The 19,677-nt window shown below is 42.5% G+C and overlaps 1 protein-coding gene across 1 annotated transcript in view; it reads left to right on the forward strand.

Moving 5' to 3' along the window:
- LOC117559027 (espin-like protein) overlaps positions 1–19,621 on the forward strand; it is a 37,921-nt gene extending 18,300 nt beyond the window's left edge. Inside the window, exons 6-11 of the mRNA XM_034235633.1 lie at positions 11,081–11,248; positions 11,752–11,887; positions 12,193–12,365; positions 12,454–12,618; positions 13,713–14,665; positions 17,179–19,621. Of these exons, the coding sequence (XP_034091524.1) occupies positions 11,081–11,248; positions 11,752–11,887; positions 12,193–12,365; positions 12,454–12,618; positions 13,713–14,665; positions 17,179–17,710 (2,127 nt within the window). The 3' untranslated portion in view covers positions 17,711–19,621. The remainder of the gene's footprint in view (positions 1–11,080; positions 11,249–11,751; positions 11,888–12,192; positions 12,366–12,453; positions 12,619–13,712; positions 14,666–17,178) is intronic.
- Positions 19,622–19,677: the final 56 nt, after the last annotated feature.

Consider the following 19,677-nt stretch of genomic DNA (forward strand, 5'->3'; position numbering starts at 1 on the left):
AGACTAGTTTTAGCTCTCAACAAGTTGTAATAGTTTATCTTGCCTTTTTTCACCTAGTTAACGTTTTTTATTTTTTATTATTCATGCATATTTTACTAATCACTCCCCCCTCAAATGGAAATATGTGTTTACATAAATGGTGACCAAACCGTTTGAGACCCACTGAGAACTTAGACTAAGTTAACTATCTAAATACTCAGAGTCCTTTACCTCACCTGAGCTGAGGTTATCAGTCTCTCAGTCTGACAGGAGAGGACTGTCCCTCCACCTTGTTGTTGAAAATGCTCCTTATATACTTAACTTTAGCGCAGCTAGCTAGCACCAGATGCTAACAACAACAACAACACGTTAGCATGCTTATTAACAGCAGAAGATCTTTGTCGCAAGGGAGAAACCTACAAAACGGTATTAAACTAGCAAATTCTGAAACGAAAGTTGTACTCACCAAACACTTTAATGAAGGTCGCCTTGCAACGGGAACCTTCTCTGGGTGACTGTTGCACAAGAGATTGTACTTGACAGATACGTTCCGGTCTTTTTGTTTGTTTACGTCCTGAACTTTCGGACGCTTCCTTTTCACTTGCATGATGTCCAGGAGATGAAGTATAGCCCGGTCCTGGTCAACCTTGTTTGGTTTTTCATACAAATGGTTGAAGTTCATCATCAGGTCGTCCGGTGACAGCTTCTCGGCCTGACAGAAACCTTTCGCAGCAGCTTTGTGTTGACATCCCACAGTCGGTATTAACGCGCCACACAAGTGACGAACCTTCTTTTGTTTTTGTTTTTTGTGGTTTTCTTTGTCCAGTCGACGTTTTCTACCCCCAGGTGTAGGTCTCACTGGCTCATCCAGGCCATCAAAGGTGTTACAACAGTTTAAAGACATTTTAAAGACTTATTTCAAAGACTGAATGAACATAAACAAACCTCGACTCAGAGCGCCGCCATGTTGGATTGCATAGAACGCTCACCGAATTCTGATTGGTAGAGAGGACATATCGCGTTTAGGCTCAAAATGGGTTCGGCGCTTATCGCGGTTTGGAAAGGAACTGCACCTTGCCGTACATTTTAAACAAGGATATATAGCGATTTGGCATGAAACGTTGATAGAGCAGTGAATAGGTTCAGTACACAGCAAAATGGCACGACAAACTCCATTTTTTTAAATTTGGCGTTTATAGCGTTTTGGAAAATAACTCCTCATATACAGTGGGGCAAAAAAGTATTTAGTCAGCCACCAATTGTGCAAGTTCTCCCACTTAAAAATATGAGAGGGGCCTGTAATGTTCATCCTAGGTATACCACTAACGCGTCACAAGTAACGCGTTACTATAACGCCGTTATTTTGGGCAGTAACTAGTACTGTGACGCATTAATTTTTAAATTCAGTAACTCAGTTACCGTTACTACATGGTGCGTTACTCCGTTACTGCGTTAGTTTTTTTATATAGTCAACAGCCAGGCGAACAGAGATGAGAACTGTACTTAAGTACAGTACTTGAGTAAATGTACTTTGATACTTCCTGTTTCACATGCGGAGACGGGCTGTGGGCGTGTTTGTGTTGTTTACTAACAAGACGATCATGGCGGCGGCGGAGCTCAAGTCTAGTTTCTCCACCTGGAGATATTCTCACTATTTCACTTTTGTCGAGCACAAAGAAAATAACGTTTTAGTTAAATGTAAGTTGTGTCCTGGCGGGTCAAAGATCCTATCTACTGCCCAAACCAGTCATTCAAATCTCTTAAAAACATCTGCAAAAACAACATGCTGGGACGAAGCTAGTAGCTAAGACCACAGAGACTCAGCCGACGCCACTCCACCTCCACCTAAGCAACAGTGGCTGGATTTTAACCAAGGGACTGCTAGCCAGGGAAAAGTCGATAAAGCCATTGCACAGTATGTTGTAGAACACATGCAGGCTATTGCTACAGTGGAGTCACCCGCTTTCAGGGAGCTAGTTAGCATGATAGCATGTCCGGGCGGCACACAGCATATAGGACGGAAAACTTTTTCCAACTACCTGGAGAAAGAATATACAAAAATGGAAATCCAGCTAATATCGATGCAATCCAGATTGCATATAATGCATGTCAAGTTGATCAACAGATGGTATTATTCTCCAATGCAATAACAGTACTGAAATGAAGGCTATAAGGGCATTAATGGGAGCCCTGTTTGAAAGTAACGCATTACTTTTGGGTGTAAGTAGTAAAGCAACTGAGTTACTTTTGACATGAAGTAACTAGTAATGGTAACTAGTTACTGGTTTTCAGTAACGAGCACAACACTGGGTATACCTCAACTATGAGAGACAAAATGAGAAGAAAAAAATCACATTGTCTGATTTTTAAAGAATGTATTTGCAAATTATGGTGGAAAATAAGTATTTGGTCAATAAGAAAAGTTCATCTCAATACTTTGTTATATACCCTTTGTTGGCAATGACAGAGGTCAAACGTTTTCTGTAAGTCTTCACAAGGTTTTCACACACTGTTGCTGGTATTTTGGCCCATTCCTCCATGCAGATCTCCTCTAGAGCAGTGATGATTTGGGGCTGTCGCTGGGCAACACGGACTTTCAACTCCCTCCAAAGATTTTCTATGGGGTTGAGATCTGGAGACTGGCTAGGCCACTCCAGGACCTTGAAATGCTTCTTACGAAGCCACTCCTTCATTGCCCGGGCGGTGTGTTTGGGATCATTGTCATGCTGAAAGACCCAGCCACGTTTCATCTTCAATGCCCTTGCTGATGGAAGGAGGTTGTCACTCAAAATCTCACGATACATGGCCCCATTCATTCTTTCCTTTACACGGATCAGTCGTCCTGGTCCCTTTGCAGAAAAACAGCCCCAAAGCATGATATTTCCACCCCCATGTTTCACAGTAGATATGGTGTTCTTTGGATGCAACTCAGCCTTCTTTCTCCTCCAAACACGTCTGGTTGAGTTTTTACCAAAAAGTTCTATTTTGGTTTCATCTGACCATATGACATTCTCCCAATCCTCTTCTGGATCATCTAAATGCTCTCTAGCAAACTTCAGACGGGCCTGGACATGTATTGGCTTAAGCAGGGGGACACGTCTGGCACTGCAGGATTTGAGTCCCTGGCAGCGTAGTGTGTTACTGATGGTAGCCTTTGTTACTTTGGTCCCAGCTCTCTGCAGGTCATTGACTAGGTCCCCCCGTGTGGTTCTGGGATTTTTGCTCACCGTTCTTGTGATCATTTTGACCCCACGGGGTGAGATCTTGCGTGGAGCCCCAGATCGAGGGAGATTATCAGTGGTCTTGTATGTCTTCCATTTTTTAATAATTGCTCCCACAGTTGATTTATTTACCTATTGCAGATGCAGTCTTCCCAGCCTGGTGCAGGTCTACAATTTTGTTTCTGGTGTCCTTTGACAGCTCTTTGGTCTTGGCCATAGTGGAGTTTGGAGTGTGACTGTTTGAGGTTGTGGACAGGTGTCTTTTATACTGATAACGAGTTCAAACAGGTGCCATTAATACAGTTAACAAGTGGAGGACAGAGGAGGCTCTTAAAGAAGAAGTTACAGGTCTGTGAGAGCCAGAAATCCAAATACTTATTTTACCGAGGAATTTACCAATTAATTCATTAAAAATCCTACAATGTGATTTCCTGGATTCTTTCCCCCCATTCTGTCTCTTATAGTTGAAGTGTACCTAGGATGAAAGTTACAGGCCTCTCTCATATTTTTAAGTGGGAGAACTTGCACAATTGGTGGCTGACTAAATACTTTTTTGCCCCACTGTACATAAGTATGTGACAGATGGAATATTAAATATTAAACTGAATATATAAATATAAAATGTACAGTGAAGAGAGAAACTATGGAGCAGAGAGTTCTCTTCCAGCCAGAGGTGATTTGTTGTACAGAGTTATTGCAGTAGGCAGGAATGTTTTCCTGTTTCCTTCCTTGTGACAGCAGAGTTGCAGCAGTCTTTTGGAGAAGGAGCAAAACCCAAACTTTTTTTAAATAGAAGCAAATAGGAAACGCATTTGTGGTCTGGAAGAGTTTTGATGATAGTTTGGAGATCTATGTAGAGACAACCAGCTCCTGAACAATGTGATTCTGACAGTATAACACAGGCTCTACCCTTCAACGAAAGAGACATTTTAATCACTGGTACTGGAAACATCACAACAGTTAATACATATTGGACTCATGTCACTGTTGTCATACCACAGTTGGATTTATCTCCAACTATTGTATGTAAGGTGAGCAGGGAGAATGTTACAGCACAGTTGGTGTGAAAAGACAAAATATAAATGAGTATTTGATTTTGTGAAAGTACATACAACCCTAACCTCATGATTTGACCAAAACTCATCATTATTTCTAAAAAGTCTTAACTTGGGGTGGCATGGGCACACTCTGTAGGCACTTGACCTGGGAAGTGAAGGGTTGCCGGTTTAAGTCCCGATCGGACCAACTTAATACGATGTATATTTTATTTTATTGCATTCTATTTCAATGTAAATTACTGCTTTATTGTATTGCTATCTTACTATATTGGATTACAGTGTTCTTAATATAGTTAGCTATCTGTGTTCTTTTTTACATTTTTGTTTTTTATTTGTATGTATGCACCACGACACCTAGGTTGCGTTCCGATAATCCAAAAATCAGCTCCTAAATTCTAACCCTATCTCCTATTCCTTGACCTCTGAGTGAAACGTCACGGGGTTAAGGGATAGTGGATAGGAGAATTCAAAAGGACTTAGGAGAAGAGACTGCGGTACTTTAGAGAAGCCGAATGCACTTTCACTATCCGACGTGTTTATGATGCTCCAGCGGACGTCATGAATGTGCGTCTGCTGCTGTGGGGAAACTATTGAAACTACAGTTTTCTATACAGCGGACTACAACATGGATGTTTAATAAGAACGAGGGACTACTGTAAACTCATCTAGAGACTCTGCACCGTGCTCTGATGCTGTTGCTTTATGCTTTATGAACGTGGACAACAGAGAAACATATTCTTCATGACCAAAGTTGGAATTGAAATAAAAAAGGAAAGTGAAACTTATGCTCATCACCCTCTCCCTCCGGTCCACATTAATACAAATGATCCCAATACGTATGATTGTATGAAAATATCTTAAAATCATAAATGTATTTATTATAAACGTTAGTCCTTACCATCTATCACTGTGTATATCACCATTCAAACATCTTTTAAAAGTTGAACAAACCCCACACAGCTCAGTAAAGACTGAGATGTTGACTTTATTTGATCATTTCAGTAAAAACTAACGTTCATATTTCTCTTTTGATTATAAAACTGATGAACGTTCAAAACAAAGCACTTTGGCAACTTACCACATACGTTTTAAGATGCTTAATAAGCACCGTAACTTTCATGATATAATTTCTCGGTCATAATCGGTTGTTTCCGTGAACGGCCGACTGTTGTGATGGCAAATGCTGCGGCTGCAATGCATTGTGGGGCAGCATTTTCTCCTCTCCTTTCGGTTAGGGAGGTCCAGTGGTTCCTAAGCTAAAGGAGGTTATAAAGGAAGTTTGAAACCTCCTTTCCTTTCATTTGGATAATTGGAACGGCACTTATCATGGCTGCCACTGACATACTTCCGGGTCATTTCACTCTGTTAGGAAGGATCCTAAGCTAAATGGACTATTGGAATGCAACCCTAGTCAAATTCCTCGTACGTGTGAACCTACCTGATTGTGATGTGTGGATTGGTAGCTGGAGAGTTGCCGGTTCACCTCCTGGGCCCTGCAGAGGTGGCTTTGAGCAAGGCATTGAACCCCTAACTGCTCCCTGGCACTGGACAAACTGGCAGCCTGGTCGCCAGGGGCGGACTGGCCATTGGAAATACCGGGAGTTTCCCCGGTGGTGTGTGTGGGCCGGAGGGCCAAAAAAAACGCATAAAGCTTAGCAGACTCTTCACGCTAACGAAGCATCACTTCTAGGCAGGGTTGGGAGGGTTACTTTGTAAATGTAATCAGTTACTGAATACATGCTCTGAAAGTAATCAGAATACAGTTAGTAACGTATTCAGATTACTTTTGGAATACTTTCTTTTTCCATAACAGATGGGTATGTTTTGGTGAACAGGAGACACTTATTTTACTGTTTAATGGCTTATCAAGAACTCAAACACAACATGTTGGTGTCATTCTGGACAGCTCCCTCTCATCTGCACCACACATAAAAAACATCAACCAGACTGCATTCTTTGTACTGCCTTAAAACCTTTCCTTGGAATATGTTATGAATTGTAAGGTGTCCTTGGGTGCTTTGAAAGGCGCCCCTAAATAGAATGAATTATCATTATTATGTATTATTATTATTATCTGAAACGATGTAATAACTTTGCAATTCAATTCAATTCAAAACCTTTATTTATCCAGGTAAAATCCCATTGAGATCAATTATCTATTTTTCAAGGGAGACCTGCAGCAGTAGGTTCCACAAGAAGACATAAACAACAGAACAACAAAAGGACATCATACAGCAAAATGTACAGGGATTACAATTTACATATTTAACCACAAGTACAGGTACCAACAGCATCTGATTTTGTAGCATCCAACCGAGCTTTAAAAACATGTAGTGGTACTAGCTTGGTAATTTTCCATTCTTTTTGCAGACTGTTCCATGTTAGTGGAGCTGCACATCTAAAAGCTTTCTTCCCTAAGACAGTCCTAGCACTTGGCACATTTAATAAAACCACAGCATGCGATCTCAGGCAATAAGTACTTTCAATTCGCAGAGAGATCAGGGAGCAGATATAAGATGGTAGTTTATCCAACATGGCTTTGTAAATGAAAAAGTACCAGTGACTGAGCCTCCGTACAGTAAGTGATGGCATAACCGCCTTGGTATACAGGGTACAGTGATGCGTAAGTGCTTTACAATTTGTCAAAAATCTCAGAGCACTGTGATACGCAGCATCTAACTTGCTCAGGTAATGGGCAGGTGCATTCATATATAACAAATCACCATAGTCCAGCACAGGTAAAAAGGTCACAGAGCCTTTTCCTGGCCTCAAGCGAGAAACAGGACTTATTTATGTAAAAGAAACCTAGCCTAACCCTCAGCTTTTTAAGCAGGTTATTGACATGAAGTTTAAAAGTGAGACAGTCATCAAGCCAGATACCCAAGTATTTGTAACAGGTAACCACTTCAAGTTGTATTTCTTGCGTAGTTACAATATCCAAAGCAGTCTCTGGTGTATTTTTAGCTTTAGCTTTAGAAAAGAGCATTACCTTGGTTTTATCCACATTTAAAAGAAGCTTAAGCTCAGAGATCTGAGCCTGAATAATGTTAAAAACAGCCTGTAATTTAACAACAGCCTCGTTAATCTTTTAAAACTTGTTCCAGTCACTTGCCCCATGCCTTCAGCAGCAGCAGGCCATTCACTTTGATTTGATCCCGTTATGAAATGTCATCATTTCGACAATAAAGAAATGCTACATAAACGTTATCTTGCACATTTTATTTAACCATCTCCGTTTCTAACTTTCAATATATTTTAAAATAGATCTCTCTCTCATCTGCGTGCGGGGGCGGGGCCTCACAGACATGCTGCATCTCTCTCTCGCTCACAGACATGCTGCAGCGCCGTGCAGTGTGCACACAGTTCTGCCGGTAATGAATATTACATTTTGTGAGGAAACTTTTCCACCAATAATTCCAATAAGTATTCCAAAATGTATTCACTTCAGGTTTACGAAAGTAACTGTAATCAGATTACTCGTTTTTCAAATGTAACGCCAACTGAATACAGTTAACCTACTTGATTTTTGTATTCTGATTACGTAACGCCGTTACATGTATTCCGTTACAAACCATAGACGGTTACAACCCAACCCTGCTTCTAGGATACTGTCCCGCAGCTCCTGCCTCTCTGTTGGACTCTGTCGCAGCGTGGCTACTGCTGTGTTGCGGAGCGCACAAAGCAGACTCTTCACAACGAAGGATCACTTCTTCTTCAAGGCAGGGAAGGTTTCGCAGTCTACTGTCCCGCAGCTGCTGCCTCTCTGTTGGACTCCGGTACTGCACCTTACTCACGAGACGTTGTAAAAAAAAAAAATGGGCGTGGAACGAACGCAGTAACCACTCCGCCTGTCACTGTCACTACCCGATCTGCAGCTCTGCCCGATCTGCTGTGCGCATGTGCGAGATGGTCCGCCATATTGGACAACGCCGGACGGCAACCCAAGTAGGACAACATTGACATCTAGACTGTCTGAACCATTCGCAAGTTTTTACATGTGACAAAATATGCATTGCGCATTCGCGAGTTTTTACATGTGACAAACGGTGATTTGCAGAGTTTTTACATGTGACAAACGGTGATTTGCAGAGTTTTTACATGTGACAAACGGTGATTTGCATTGCATCTGACAGAATGAAGACTTTAGTGTTTTACAACAATTTGAGAGAATACATGTCTGAAGGTGAATTTCACACAGACCTCTCTAAAAATGAGCGAGATCAAATGCGCCGTGCGTCATCGAACTTTACAGTAAAAGGTAATTAATTCTCATTCTCCTGTTATTTTGTGTTGTGACTAACTGATCAGTTACTTAGCTCTGTCCCAAGTTGTGTATTGTATTTTTATTCTATTGTATTTGTATTGCCTTTCTAAATGAAATAATACTATACAAAAATATATTTAATTCAATATTATAATATTATTTATTATTTTATTATTATTTATAATATAATAATTGTATTCCTGAATGACCCCTTTTTTATGTTTGTGTTTGTGTTTTTTTAATTAATCAAGCAAAATTAAAGGATAACAAACTCCAGTTATATAATTCCATATGAATAAATAATATTACATGCAAATGACATTTCCTGTAGGATGCTGAACTCTCCCACCTCTCCCCTCTGCCCCCATTGGACCTGGATCTTAACACCCCCCCCACCCACACACACACAATATATTTATTGCTGTGCCTTCTTATTTGCTCGTATTATGATGGGATATGGTTTAATTTAGTAAATGGTTGTGTGTGAAAAATGTATATCTCTAAAATTGTGTGTTGGTGTATGATCACATTTGTATATGAAAATGTCTGAAGTTCATAAAAACATTCTCAGTGTTCAAGTCAATCACTGCAAAGGGTGACGATATGGCAGAAGGTGCTATATATATATATATATATATGGAATTGTGTATATATATATATATATATACACACAATTCCAAAGCTGGTAAGGACTCTTTCAAATTTAGAAATAATAGTCTGAAGAAAAGGACTGATAACAGAGATTTGCTCTAATATGTATTCAGTATGATAGGCTCTGTCTTAACCCCAAATAATAAAACACAAAAGTCTTCATTCTGTCAGATGCAAAAGTCTTCATTCTGTAATAAAACACAAAAGTCTTCATTCTGTCAGATGCAAAAGTCTTCATTCTGTCAGATGCAATGCAAATCACCGTTTGTCACATGTAAAAACTCTACAAATCACCGTTTGTCACATGTAAAAACTCGCGAATGCGCAATGCATATTTTGTCACATGTAAAAACTTGCGAATGGTTCAGACGGTCTAGATGTCAATTTTGTCCTACTTGGGTTGCCGTCCGGCGTTGTCCAATGGATTTAACTTCTGTTAGACAGCCATATGCCATACATTTTTGCACACATTCACAGTAAATATGTATTCAGTATGATAGCTGTCTAACAGAAGTTAAATCCATTTCTCACTTATTCTGACAATGTACTTAACCCCAAATAAAAGAACCCAATAAAAAGAGTTGTTAAATAATAGTGAAGTCACGTCGTAATAACAATAACTCATCTCTCTCTCGTTTTATTTTTGAGCTTTGCTAAAAGCCACTGTGTCAAGTGTCCATCTCGGGTTGCCGTCCGGAGTTGTCCAATATGGCGGACCATCTCGCACATGCGCACTGCAGATCGGGCAGAGCTGCAGATCGGGTAGTGACACCGCCAACGCCACAGTCACCCCAGTCGTGCGGGCCGGATGAGAATGTCTGGCGGGCCGGATGTGGCCCGCGGGCCGCCAGTTGGTGGTCACTGGTATATAGTATTGTAGCGAGCCCTGGGTTCAGAGGGAGGGGCTTGCATAGGGGAGGGGGGGGGGGGGGGGCTGGGCAGGGAAACGGGGTTCAGGGGGAGTGGCTGTACGGCTGTACATGGGCTGTACCCGTAGGATAGAAAAGGGGGAAGTGACGTCTGACTCAGAGGTCGCGCAGCTGTGGAGAAGAACGTGTTGCCCACATTCTGTTACTGAGTTTAGGCTAGTTAGCTAGCAGATTTATTGTTTTGGGTGCAGTCACTTTTGCCTCCACTTGCTGTTCAAATAAATGTTGAAAGAAAAAGTAAATCTGTTTACAGTTCTGTTTTATATGGGTGTTGAAGAAGACGAAGAAGAATTGGTAGGGATGAAACCCTCTTTAATGGTCACACATGCAGAGCACACAGCACACACAGTGAAATGTGTTCTCTGCTTTTAACCCATCCTAGTACCAGGAGTCTAGTACCAGGAGCAGTGGGCAGCTATTGTACAGCGCCCGGGGAGCAATGGGAGTGAGGGGGTAAGGGGGATGTCCGGTGCCTTGCTCAAGGGCTTCCTACGCCCATGTTTTATTCCATGTGTCAAGTCAGGCAAATTGGGTCAAAATGTTATTGCATCAATGATCTGTTAACATTAAAATCACTAAATATATGTGTAACTGTTTTGCTAGGCAACTCAAGGGATCAGGTAATGTGATTACTATATGAATAATTGTCCAAAATAACATAAAATGCATAGGGTTTTTTGTTAAGTAACATACTTTCGTCGCCGGCCGGCCGATACATGCCGCTCATTAAGTGGGCCTGTCTGTCAATTAATCCCCGGGCCACTTTTTCCCCCCAGTCCGCCCCTGCTGGTCGCTCATCTCGCCTAACAGAAAAATGCATGTGTTTGTATTCAGTCCTACTGTGTATAGGTCGTGTCTGGTGCATGTGTGTGTATTGTACTGTGTGTCACAACTGAACACCTGAATTTCTCCTTGGGGATACAATAAAGTTCATCTTTATCTTTTCTTGTATTGAGTGTGACTCTGTTATAATTGCAGACAGCCTGTGCAGAGCCCACCCAGGAGAGAGCTCCAGTGGAGGTGGAGGAGGAGGTGAAGGTGAAGCCGGCTGTGGTTCTGCAGTGCAGCAGGGAGGATTACTACGGCAGCCTGAGTGACCCGTGCAGGGACAGCTACAGCAATAACACACCAATGGATAGTTTGAAGGTAAACTCTCAGTTCACTTTTTCCTCATAATTCTTCTTTATTTCCTGAACCCAAAGATAAGATAAGATAAAGCTTTATTGTCTCCCTTAGGAGAAATGTGTCTTGGGCATCGAGATAATACACATAAAACATTCAGGTCAATCAGTCATAGATACAGAACAGAGATCACATATCACATGGCAAAGAAACAAACAAGAAACATACAGGTACAGCACTTTCCCTATTGCACATATCCCTATTGCACATACATAATCAAATTGCACTTTTCCCTATTGTATTTTTACATAAATCAAATATTGCACGTTCCCTACTGTATTCATACACAAATCAATATTGCACTTTCCCTATTGCACCTATGCATAGTGTCCGTCAAATTGCACATATCCCTATTGTGTCCAATCCTATTTACACATAATGCACTTCACCTATTTAACCTTCTCGATTGCACAAACTACACTGTAAACATTGCAAAGTGACCGTGTATCTTCTCATATTCACACCAGCAACCTCAGAGTGAGGAATCCCCGCAGGCCAGATACCCTCAGCCCTCCCCTGCACCCCCCTCACCTGCTTCATCCCCTCCTGCCAAGCCGGAGAAAAGCATTAACAGAATGGTGCGGGTTAAATTTGCAACATCTGGTGAGAACAAATGTTCTAAATGTGTTTACAAAAAAAGTTTTGCCTTGTAAAAGAATATTAGCAAGTTATGTTGTCTTTCTTTTGTCTACAAATGTATGTTAATCAGAGCTTATTCTGCGTTTTTAGTCTGGTTAGGTAGCGTATACACAGGTGAACAAACGTATGAAATATTGTTAAGTCATAAACACAGGAGAAAACTAGATTCTAAGGCTTCTGTAATTAAATCATTCTTTCAACCAAGACTGGAAGTCAGTACTGGACAGGAAAAATGATGTATGTGACACAGATTATGATTTGCATTTCAGTTATTAAAGGTTTCAATGGGCCCAAGGTAGCTGGGAGTCAGAAGTCTGCCCCTGCTGATAAGACGATGTTGCCTGACGCAAACCTCCTAGCTGGAAGGAAGCTTCTTGGGGACATGAAATCCATTCAATCCTTAAAACAATCAGGAATATCAGGAACGTTCACTGGACAAGCAGTAAGTGCAGTAAGCTTTCTAATGTTGAACATCCTTCTTTTGTAAGTGCTTCCTTTCTTTAGCAGCTCATATGCTGCATCTTTCTCAGAACAAGATGGTGGTCCTGCCCACTGAGCAGGCCAACCTGTCCGACATCGACTACCTGGTGCCCACCCACGACGAGAGAGGCCGGCCCATCGCTGAGTGGAAGAGGCAGGTGATGGTTAGGCAGCTGCAGGCCAGGCTGCTGGATGAGGAGGACCAGAGGAGGAAGGTAAGGTCTCTCTGAATCAGGCTCACATTATTAATGCAGGAACAGTTAGAAATGTTTTCAGTGTAGTCTAAAGTTATGTGAAACATCGATATTAGGCTATTTTGTCTCAATTGTTGAGTGCCTAATGGGTGAAAGCTTTGTCTGAGGAAAGGTCCACAGTCTAAAACTTTAAAACCCCTCGTACAAATACTACATATCTTATGTGATTATAGAAGCCGCACAGGTTAGTGGCCAGCTTAGACATGTTCTAGTTTGGTGTTATTCAGGAGTTATCACACGGCTTGGTTAAATACTCAATTCTGATTGGTCAATCTGGCTATTTTAGAAGTTTTTAATAATCAATAACACATAACACAACCACTGCTAAGCAAAATAATGGCTGTTGCAAAGAGGATCAAAGGAACACGGTGTGGGCTCTGGCATTGTTCAAGTGTTAGTGGAACGGATCTGTGAACTTGGACAGATACAGAAATCCTCGATCAGTGCTGCTGTTATTTGAAGTTCCAGCCGTTGGTAGGTCGTGGAATGGAAAAAAAAATTCTTAGTGGAAGCAATATGATAATTTTTGTATTTAGTATGTGACCGGTAATAAGCGGGATAATGTGAAACAGTGATCAACATCGTTCTGTTTTCATTATCCCTGACTTATTTTATGTGGATAGATTTTGTGTAATTTGATTTTGTTTTGATAAAATCACCTAAAAGAGTTAGTCAATAGGTCATCATTTGGGAGAATCAAACTGAAACAGTTTTATTCATTTTTAAATAGTAAAATCTGTATAATTCTGCACAGCCCCTTCTAAACAAATGCTCATTGAGCCTGACCACAGTTAGCTGAATTTGTGATGCTATTCTAAATCTGCATTCCTGACAATTTGAAAAAAAACTTGGAAACTCAATCATCATTTACTTTTAATTGCACCTAACAAATCACTGAACACATAACATATTACTGGTCAAGTTATATTCCTGAGGTTTGGATCGCAGTTTTACTGTTGCATTAGTCTTTTCCTCTCACGCTTAAGCCATGTGGAATATGAAAATGACATCCCGCATGTTTATTTGCTGCCTGCTGCCGGCCTCTTCTCTTGCAGGAAAATGGCAGATATGCCAAAGTCAGCTGGAGGTACTCCCAAGCCCACAATGCCATCCTGGGGCCCTCCGGTGAGCTGCTGACTGAGGATGACCTCATCTATGTGGAGCAGCAGATCGCCAACGTCTCCCTGCAGAGGAACTGTGAAGGCTACGAGATTGAGCTCGCTCGTCTAGCTGAGGAGCTCCGGCACATTCTGCCCGCCCCCATAGTGAACATCACAGTCAACACACAGTTTAGAAACTTCTCAAGTCAAGTTCCTCTACCAGTGTGGTGTGGCCGCATCTCGGGCATCGTGAAAAGCATGTCTCTGCTCATGACCAACCTGACAGACCAGCCCTACTGTAAGATGCCCAACACCGAGCTCATATCCGTCTTCTCTCAGACGCCAGACAGACAGAACTCCACCAGGGGCCGCAGGGAGAGGATAGAGAATGAAATCCATCAGTTTGGTGTGTCTGTGAGGACTCTGAAGTATAATTTTGAGACAGAGAACTCACCTTCAGAGGAGCCAGAGGAGGCTGTTGTGTTGTGTTCCCCCACACAGCCTGAGGGCACAGAGTCAGACAATAATCCTAAAGTCCTGTGTCCGGCCCCAGAGACGGACCAGAACAGCGACTCCGGCATTGACTATGATGAAAATGTTGCAGATGTTCTAGAGACCACCAGCCTCAGAAAGGAGCGTATAGTGGTGCTGTTCTTAGGCCACTGGAAGAAGTCGGCCTACACCGTGACCCTGAAGAGTAAGGACGCAGCAGAGAGGAAGACGAGTGGAGGGAACCCAGGGATGTGCGACCAACCAGGGCTGGGTCGCAGGACCAGCGTGGAGAGCGCCCCGTCCAACATGATGAACAGCTCTCTGGGACACTTCTTCAAGCAGAGGAGCGCCGTCAACAAGATGCTGGGGAACTGGAGGAGCATGATCTCCAGTGTCCCGTCCAGACAAATACGCAGGTATTTCCGTACGATTGCCCCATACTACATTACATTACATTGCATTTAGCTGACGCTTTTATCCAAAGCGACTTACAATAAGTGCGTTCGACCAACAAGAAAACAGAATCATATAAGTACATCAGGTTTCATAGAGCTAAAACATTTCAAGTGCTACTCAACTGGCTTTATATAAGCCAGTCCTTTATTAGTATATAAGTGCTTTGTTAGTAATTATATCGTTCAAAGTGGAGTCGAAAGAGATGAGTTTTCAGTCTCCCCCGAAAGATGTGTAAGCTATCTGCTGTCCTGATGTCAATGGGGAGCTCATTTCACCATTTTGGAGCCAGGATAGCAAACCCACGTGTTTTTGCTGATGGGAACTTGGGTCCCCCTCGCAGCGAGGGTGCAGCGAGCCGTTTGGCCAATGCAGAGTGGAGTGCACATGCTGGGTTGTATAGTTTAACTATGTCCTGGATGTAGGAAGGGCCAGATCTATTCACAGCATGGTACGCAAGTACCATTATCTTGAAGTGGATTCTAGCAGTTACCGGAAGCCAGTGAAGGGAGCGGAGGAGCGGCGTGGTGTGGGAAAATGTTGGAAGGTTGAAGACCAGACGAGCCGCTGCATTCTGGATGAGCTGCAGAGGTCGGATGGCACATGCAGGTGAGATGACGAGAGCCTGGGCCAGAACCTGCGTCGTTTTCTGGGTCAGGAGGGGACGTATCCTCCTGATGTTGTAAAGCGTGTATCTGCAGCAGCGGGTTGTAGCAGCGATATTTGCAGTGAAGGACAGGTTGTTATCTAGGGTCACACCCAGATTCCTTGCAGTCTGAGTCGGGAAAACAACAGAGGGGCTGATGTTGATTGTCAGGTCAAGAGTGGGACAATCTTTTCCCCCGAAGGAAAAGCAGTTCAGTCTTGTCAAGGTTGAGCTTGAGGTGATGAGCAGACATCCACTGAGAGATGTCCGCTGGACAAGCAGAGATGCGTGCGACGACCTGGGTCTCTGAGCGGGGAAAGGACGGAATTAATTGGGTGTCGTCAGCGTAGCAGTGGTATGAAAAACCATGCGGGCTAATGACTGATCCGAGCGAGTTTGTGTACAGATAGAAGAGGAGGGGACCAAGGACAGAGCCCTGAGGGACCCCTGTAGTTAATTGACAAGGGTCGGACTCGGACCCTCTCCAAGTTACCCTGTAGGTGCGGTCTTCGAGGTATGAGGTGAGGAGGGAAAGTGCAGAGCCCGAAACTCCAAGTTCTTGGAGAGTGCGAAGGAGGATCTGATGGTTCACCGTGTCGAATGCAGCAGACAGGTTTAACAGGATGATGACAGAGGAGAGGGATGCTGCTTTGGCAGTGTGCAGTTCCTCAGAGACAGCAAGGAGAGCAGTTTCTGTGGAGTGACCTGCCTTGAAACCAGACTGGTGCAGATCCAGAAGGTTGTTCTGATGGAGATAACAGGAGAGTTGTTTAAAGACAGCGCGTTCAAGTGTTTTAGACAGGAACGGGAGGAGAGAGACAGGCCTGTAGTTTATAACATCGGACGGGTTGAGAGTGGGTTTCTTTAGGAGAGGGTTTACTCTTGCCTCCTTGAGACTGTTTGGAAAGTGACCAGAAGTTAGAGAAGTGTTGATGAAATGGGTGAGAAACGGTAGAATATCAGGAGCGATAGTCTGAAGGAGGTTTGAGGGGATAGGGTCCAGAGGACAGGTGGTAGGACGGGCAGAGGTAATTAGGGTAAGAACCTCACTTGGAGAGAGAGGGGAAAAGGAGGTTAGTGTGTGGGTGAACTGTGGGTCTGGTAACCCAGTGGTGACTAATGATGAGTCAGAAAAAGAAGAACGAATATCATCTACTAATACAGTATTTCTCACACTTGGTGGCATAATATGTTTGTTTAACATTTAACCTCTTGGTAATTGATGCTCAACCTTGTCTCTTCAACTATATCCACATACAACTCAATTTGACTCTCAAATAGTCACAGCGCTATGGTTTGTTGGTTGGAGGTTTTATAGCCAGCAAATGTACTATTTTCTTCTCACAGCTCTCATCAACTCTTTTTCAACAACAGACAGTAACTTTTGTACATACAAGCCGTAATTCACCATCCATATATTCTACATGCTTAGCAAAGAAAACGCACCTAAAATGATTATGTGGACACAAATATAATTTATATTGTTGCATAATGTCTGATAAATGTGTTAATAGGGAATTGTTTGCTTACTTGTTTGCCAAATCAACTTTGCAAGCTAATCAGTTTGTTTTTAGTTCTTACACTACCCCCCAGCGGATAATTTGTTTGCTTTAATCAAGACTTAAATATATTCACTGAACAAAAATAGATTTTTAAAAATTGTTCAAAATAACAATAAGTTGATTAATTCATTAGAAATACATTTAAAAAAACAAGTTTGAAATTTGGATGATCATTGAAGTTATTCAACAAAATAACGGTTCAGCGTACCATCTTTACTTTCAGCCGAGTGTCAACACAAACCGAATAACCATTGAGTGTTGTGTTCAGGCTCCACAGGCAGCAGGCTCTATACTCCCCCGAGCAGTTCCTCCCTCGTTTGGACGGTGTGCCGGTGGAGTACGACAACCTGACTCTGGACCTCTTCATGCTGGGATACTTCCACATCCTGGAGTTGGAGCTTCCTGTAGACGAACGCAAAATTAGACACCTGCTGTGTTTCGAGGTGTTCGACCACGTGGGGAGTTTTCCCTGGGAACTGGTCAGGGACTTCCATAAGGCTGTCATTCAGGACATCGAGGCTGGGAACCGCGAGTGGAAGGACGGCTTTGAGGACATGAAAGTGAAGTTTTTTGGAAACACCACGAGTCAGCCTGAAAGCGCTGTAGAAGTGGTGAAACATATCCTCCCAGAGGTTAGGCAGGTCCCTAAGGTCATTGTGCAGACACCTACGCCGGACGAGGGGATGCTGAACAGCGGAACTGACATTTCCAGTTTTAGCAATGAAGAAATCTGTAAATACATCGACCGCAGTTTTGCTTTTTGGAAAGAGAAAGAGGCAGAGATTTTTGATTTTGAGTAGTGTCATCTTTTTGATATTTTTCTATTGTTTGTAGTTACATTACATTAGGGCTGGGTATCAAACTTAAAACATATTGCTTGAATTTTATTTTGGTTGCTGTTGCAATAGTCAACTATCAAGTCTAGACAGTTAGCATAGAGTGCTTAGCCAGGTTCTTGCCAAGTTTACTCAGATCTTACCTGATTTTAGTTCTAATTTTGTAGATTTTATACTGTGTTTTATTGTGTTAAAACCATTCAACTCCAACCATTATGCATTTTAGAGATTTGGAAATTGGTTGTTGAATTTATAAAATATTTGTTTGTTTATAAATTGTAATAAAGGATATCTGTTAGATATTTTGGAATTGCTAACAAATTGGTGATTAATTTCAAACCATACCCAGCCCTATTATAAAAGCCAGAGTAGAGTGTGTGTTCCTTAGACCTTGATTATTCATTATTAACTTACTGTAAAGACTTATTTCACTAACATTATGTATTCTATTAATTCCTTATTGACATGGATGGATTACTGAACGGGCCTACTGGGCAAAACAAATCAGGGATCCCCTTGACCCTCACTTATGCCCCTTTTCCACCAAACCGGTTCCATAGCCAGTTCCGGCCTAGAGCCTGATTTAGCTGTGGTTCTTCCTGTTTCCACCGCAGCGGGGCCGGCTCTAAGCACCGAAAACTGGTTCTCAGCTGCCCGGCAAGAACCAAGAACCAATACTTCACGCTTACGTTGGAGGCGGGGGGCGGAATTAACCTGATCAACAACAACAAAATGCCGCAAATTCTGTACAGCAACACACACAACTACGAACCAGGATGGATGCCATTAAATGTAAGCAGCATGGACCGCGGAAGAGACAAATGACCTCCTCAGGCTTTGGTCAACGCAAGAGGTGCAGAGGAAGTTGGACGGCACAACGCGGTCTAAAGCTATTTATAATAATAATAATATATTTTATTTATAAGCGCACTTTTCATTTGCGTAAACAAAACTCAAAGTGCTACAAAATTAAAAAGGGTGAAACAAAACAACAAAAACAATAAAAACAATTTAAAAACAATTAAAACAACATAATAAAAGCTGTGACATTCATGCCGGCATGGCATAATGTGGGGGATTAAAAAAATCTAGTTAAAGGCTATTCTAAAAAGATGCGTTTTTAGGCCTTTTTTGAAAGCATCTACAGTCTGTGTTGTCCTCAGCTGGTTTGGGAGGGCATTCCACAGTCTCGGAGCAGCGGAGCAGAAGGCTCGGTCTCCCATGGTCTTCAGTTTTGTCCTTGGTGGGATGAGGAGGTTTGCCTTTACTGAATGTAGGTTCCTCATGGAGGTTTGTGGGGTGATCAATTCCTTGATGTAGGAGGGAGCATTTCCATGTATGCACTGATGAGTGAAGAGGGTGATTTTGTAGTCAATCCTGAGTGAGACCGGGAGCCAGTGCAGTGATTTGAGGATGGGTGTGATGTGTTCGTACTTCCGCACTCTCATCAGGATCCTAGCAGCGGTGTTTTGGATGTATTGCAGCTTCTGGATGTTCTTGCTAGTAATCCCAAAGAGAAGTGCGTTACAGTAGTCCAGCCTGGAGGAGACAAAGTTTTTCAGCATCTGGCAGACTGAGTGTGGGGCGGAGTTTCACAATATTTCTCAGGTGGTAGAAAGAGGTGCATATTTGCTTGATGTAGGCCTCAAAGTTCAGGTGAGGATCCATTTTAATTCCCAGATTGGTAACCGTTGATGAGAGTGGAATGTTCTGACCGGAGAAGTTGATGCTGGTGATGGCGGATGTACGAACCTGATGTGGAGTGCCAATAAGAATGGCTTCAGTCTTGGAGCTGTTTAGCTGGAGGAAGTTGTGCTTCATCCACACCTTTATCTCCTCCAGGCATGTGGTTATTGTGGATGATTGCAGAGGTGCAGAGGGGGTTGGGTTTGCTCTGATGTAGAGCTGTGTGTCATCAGCATAGCAATGGA

Source organism: Gymnodraco acuticeps, unplaced genomic scaffold (genome assembly GCF_902827175.1).
Source record: "Gymnodraco acuticeps unplaced genomic scaffold, fGymAcu1.1, whole genome shotgun sequence".
NCBI classification, from domain to species: Eukaryota; Metazoa; Chordata; class Actinopteri; order Perciformes; family Bathydraconidae; genus Gymnodraco; species Gymnodraco acuticeps.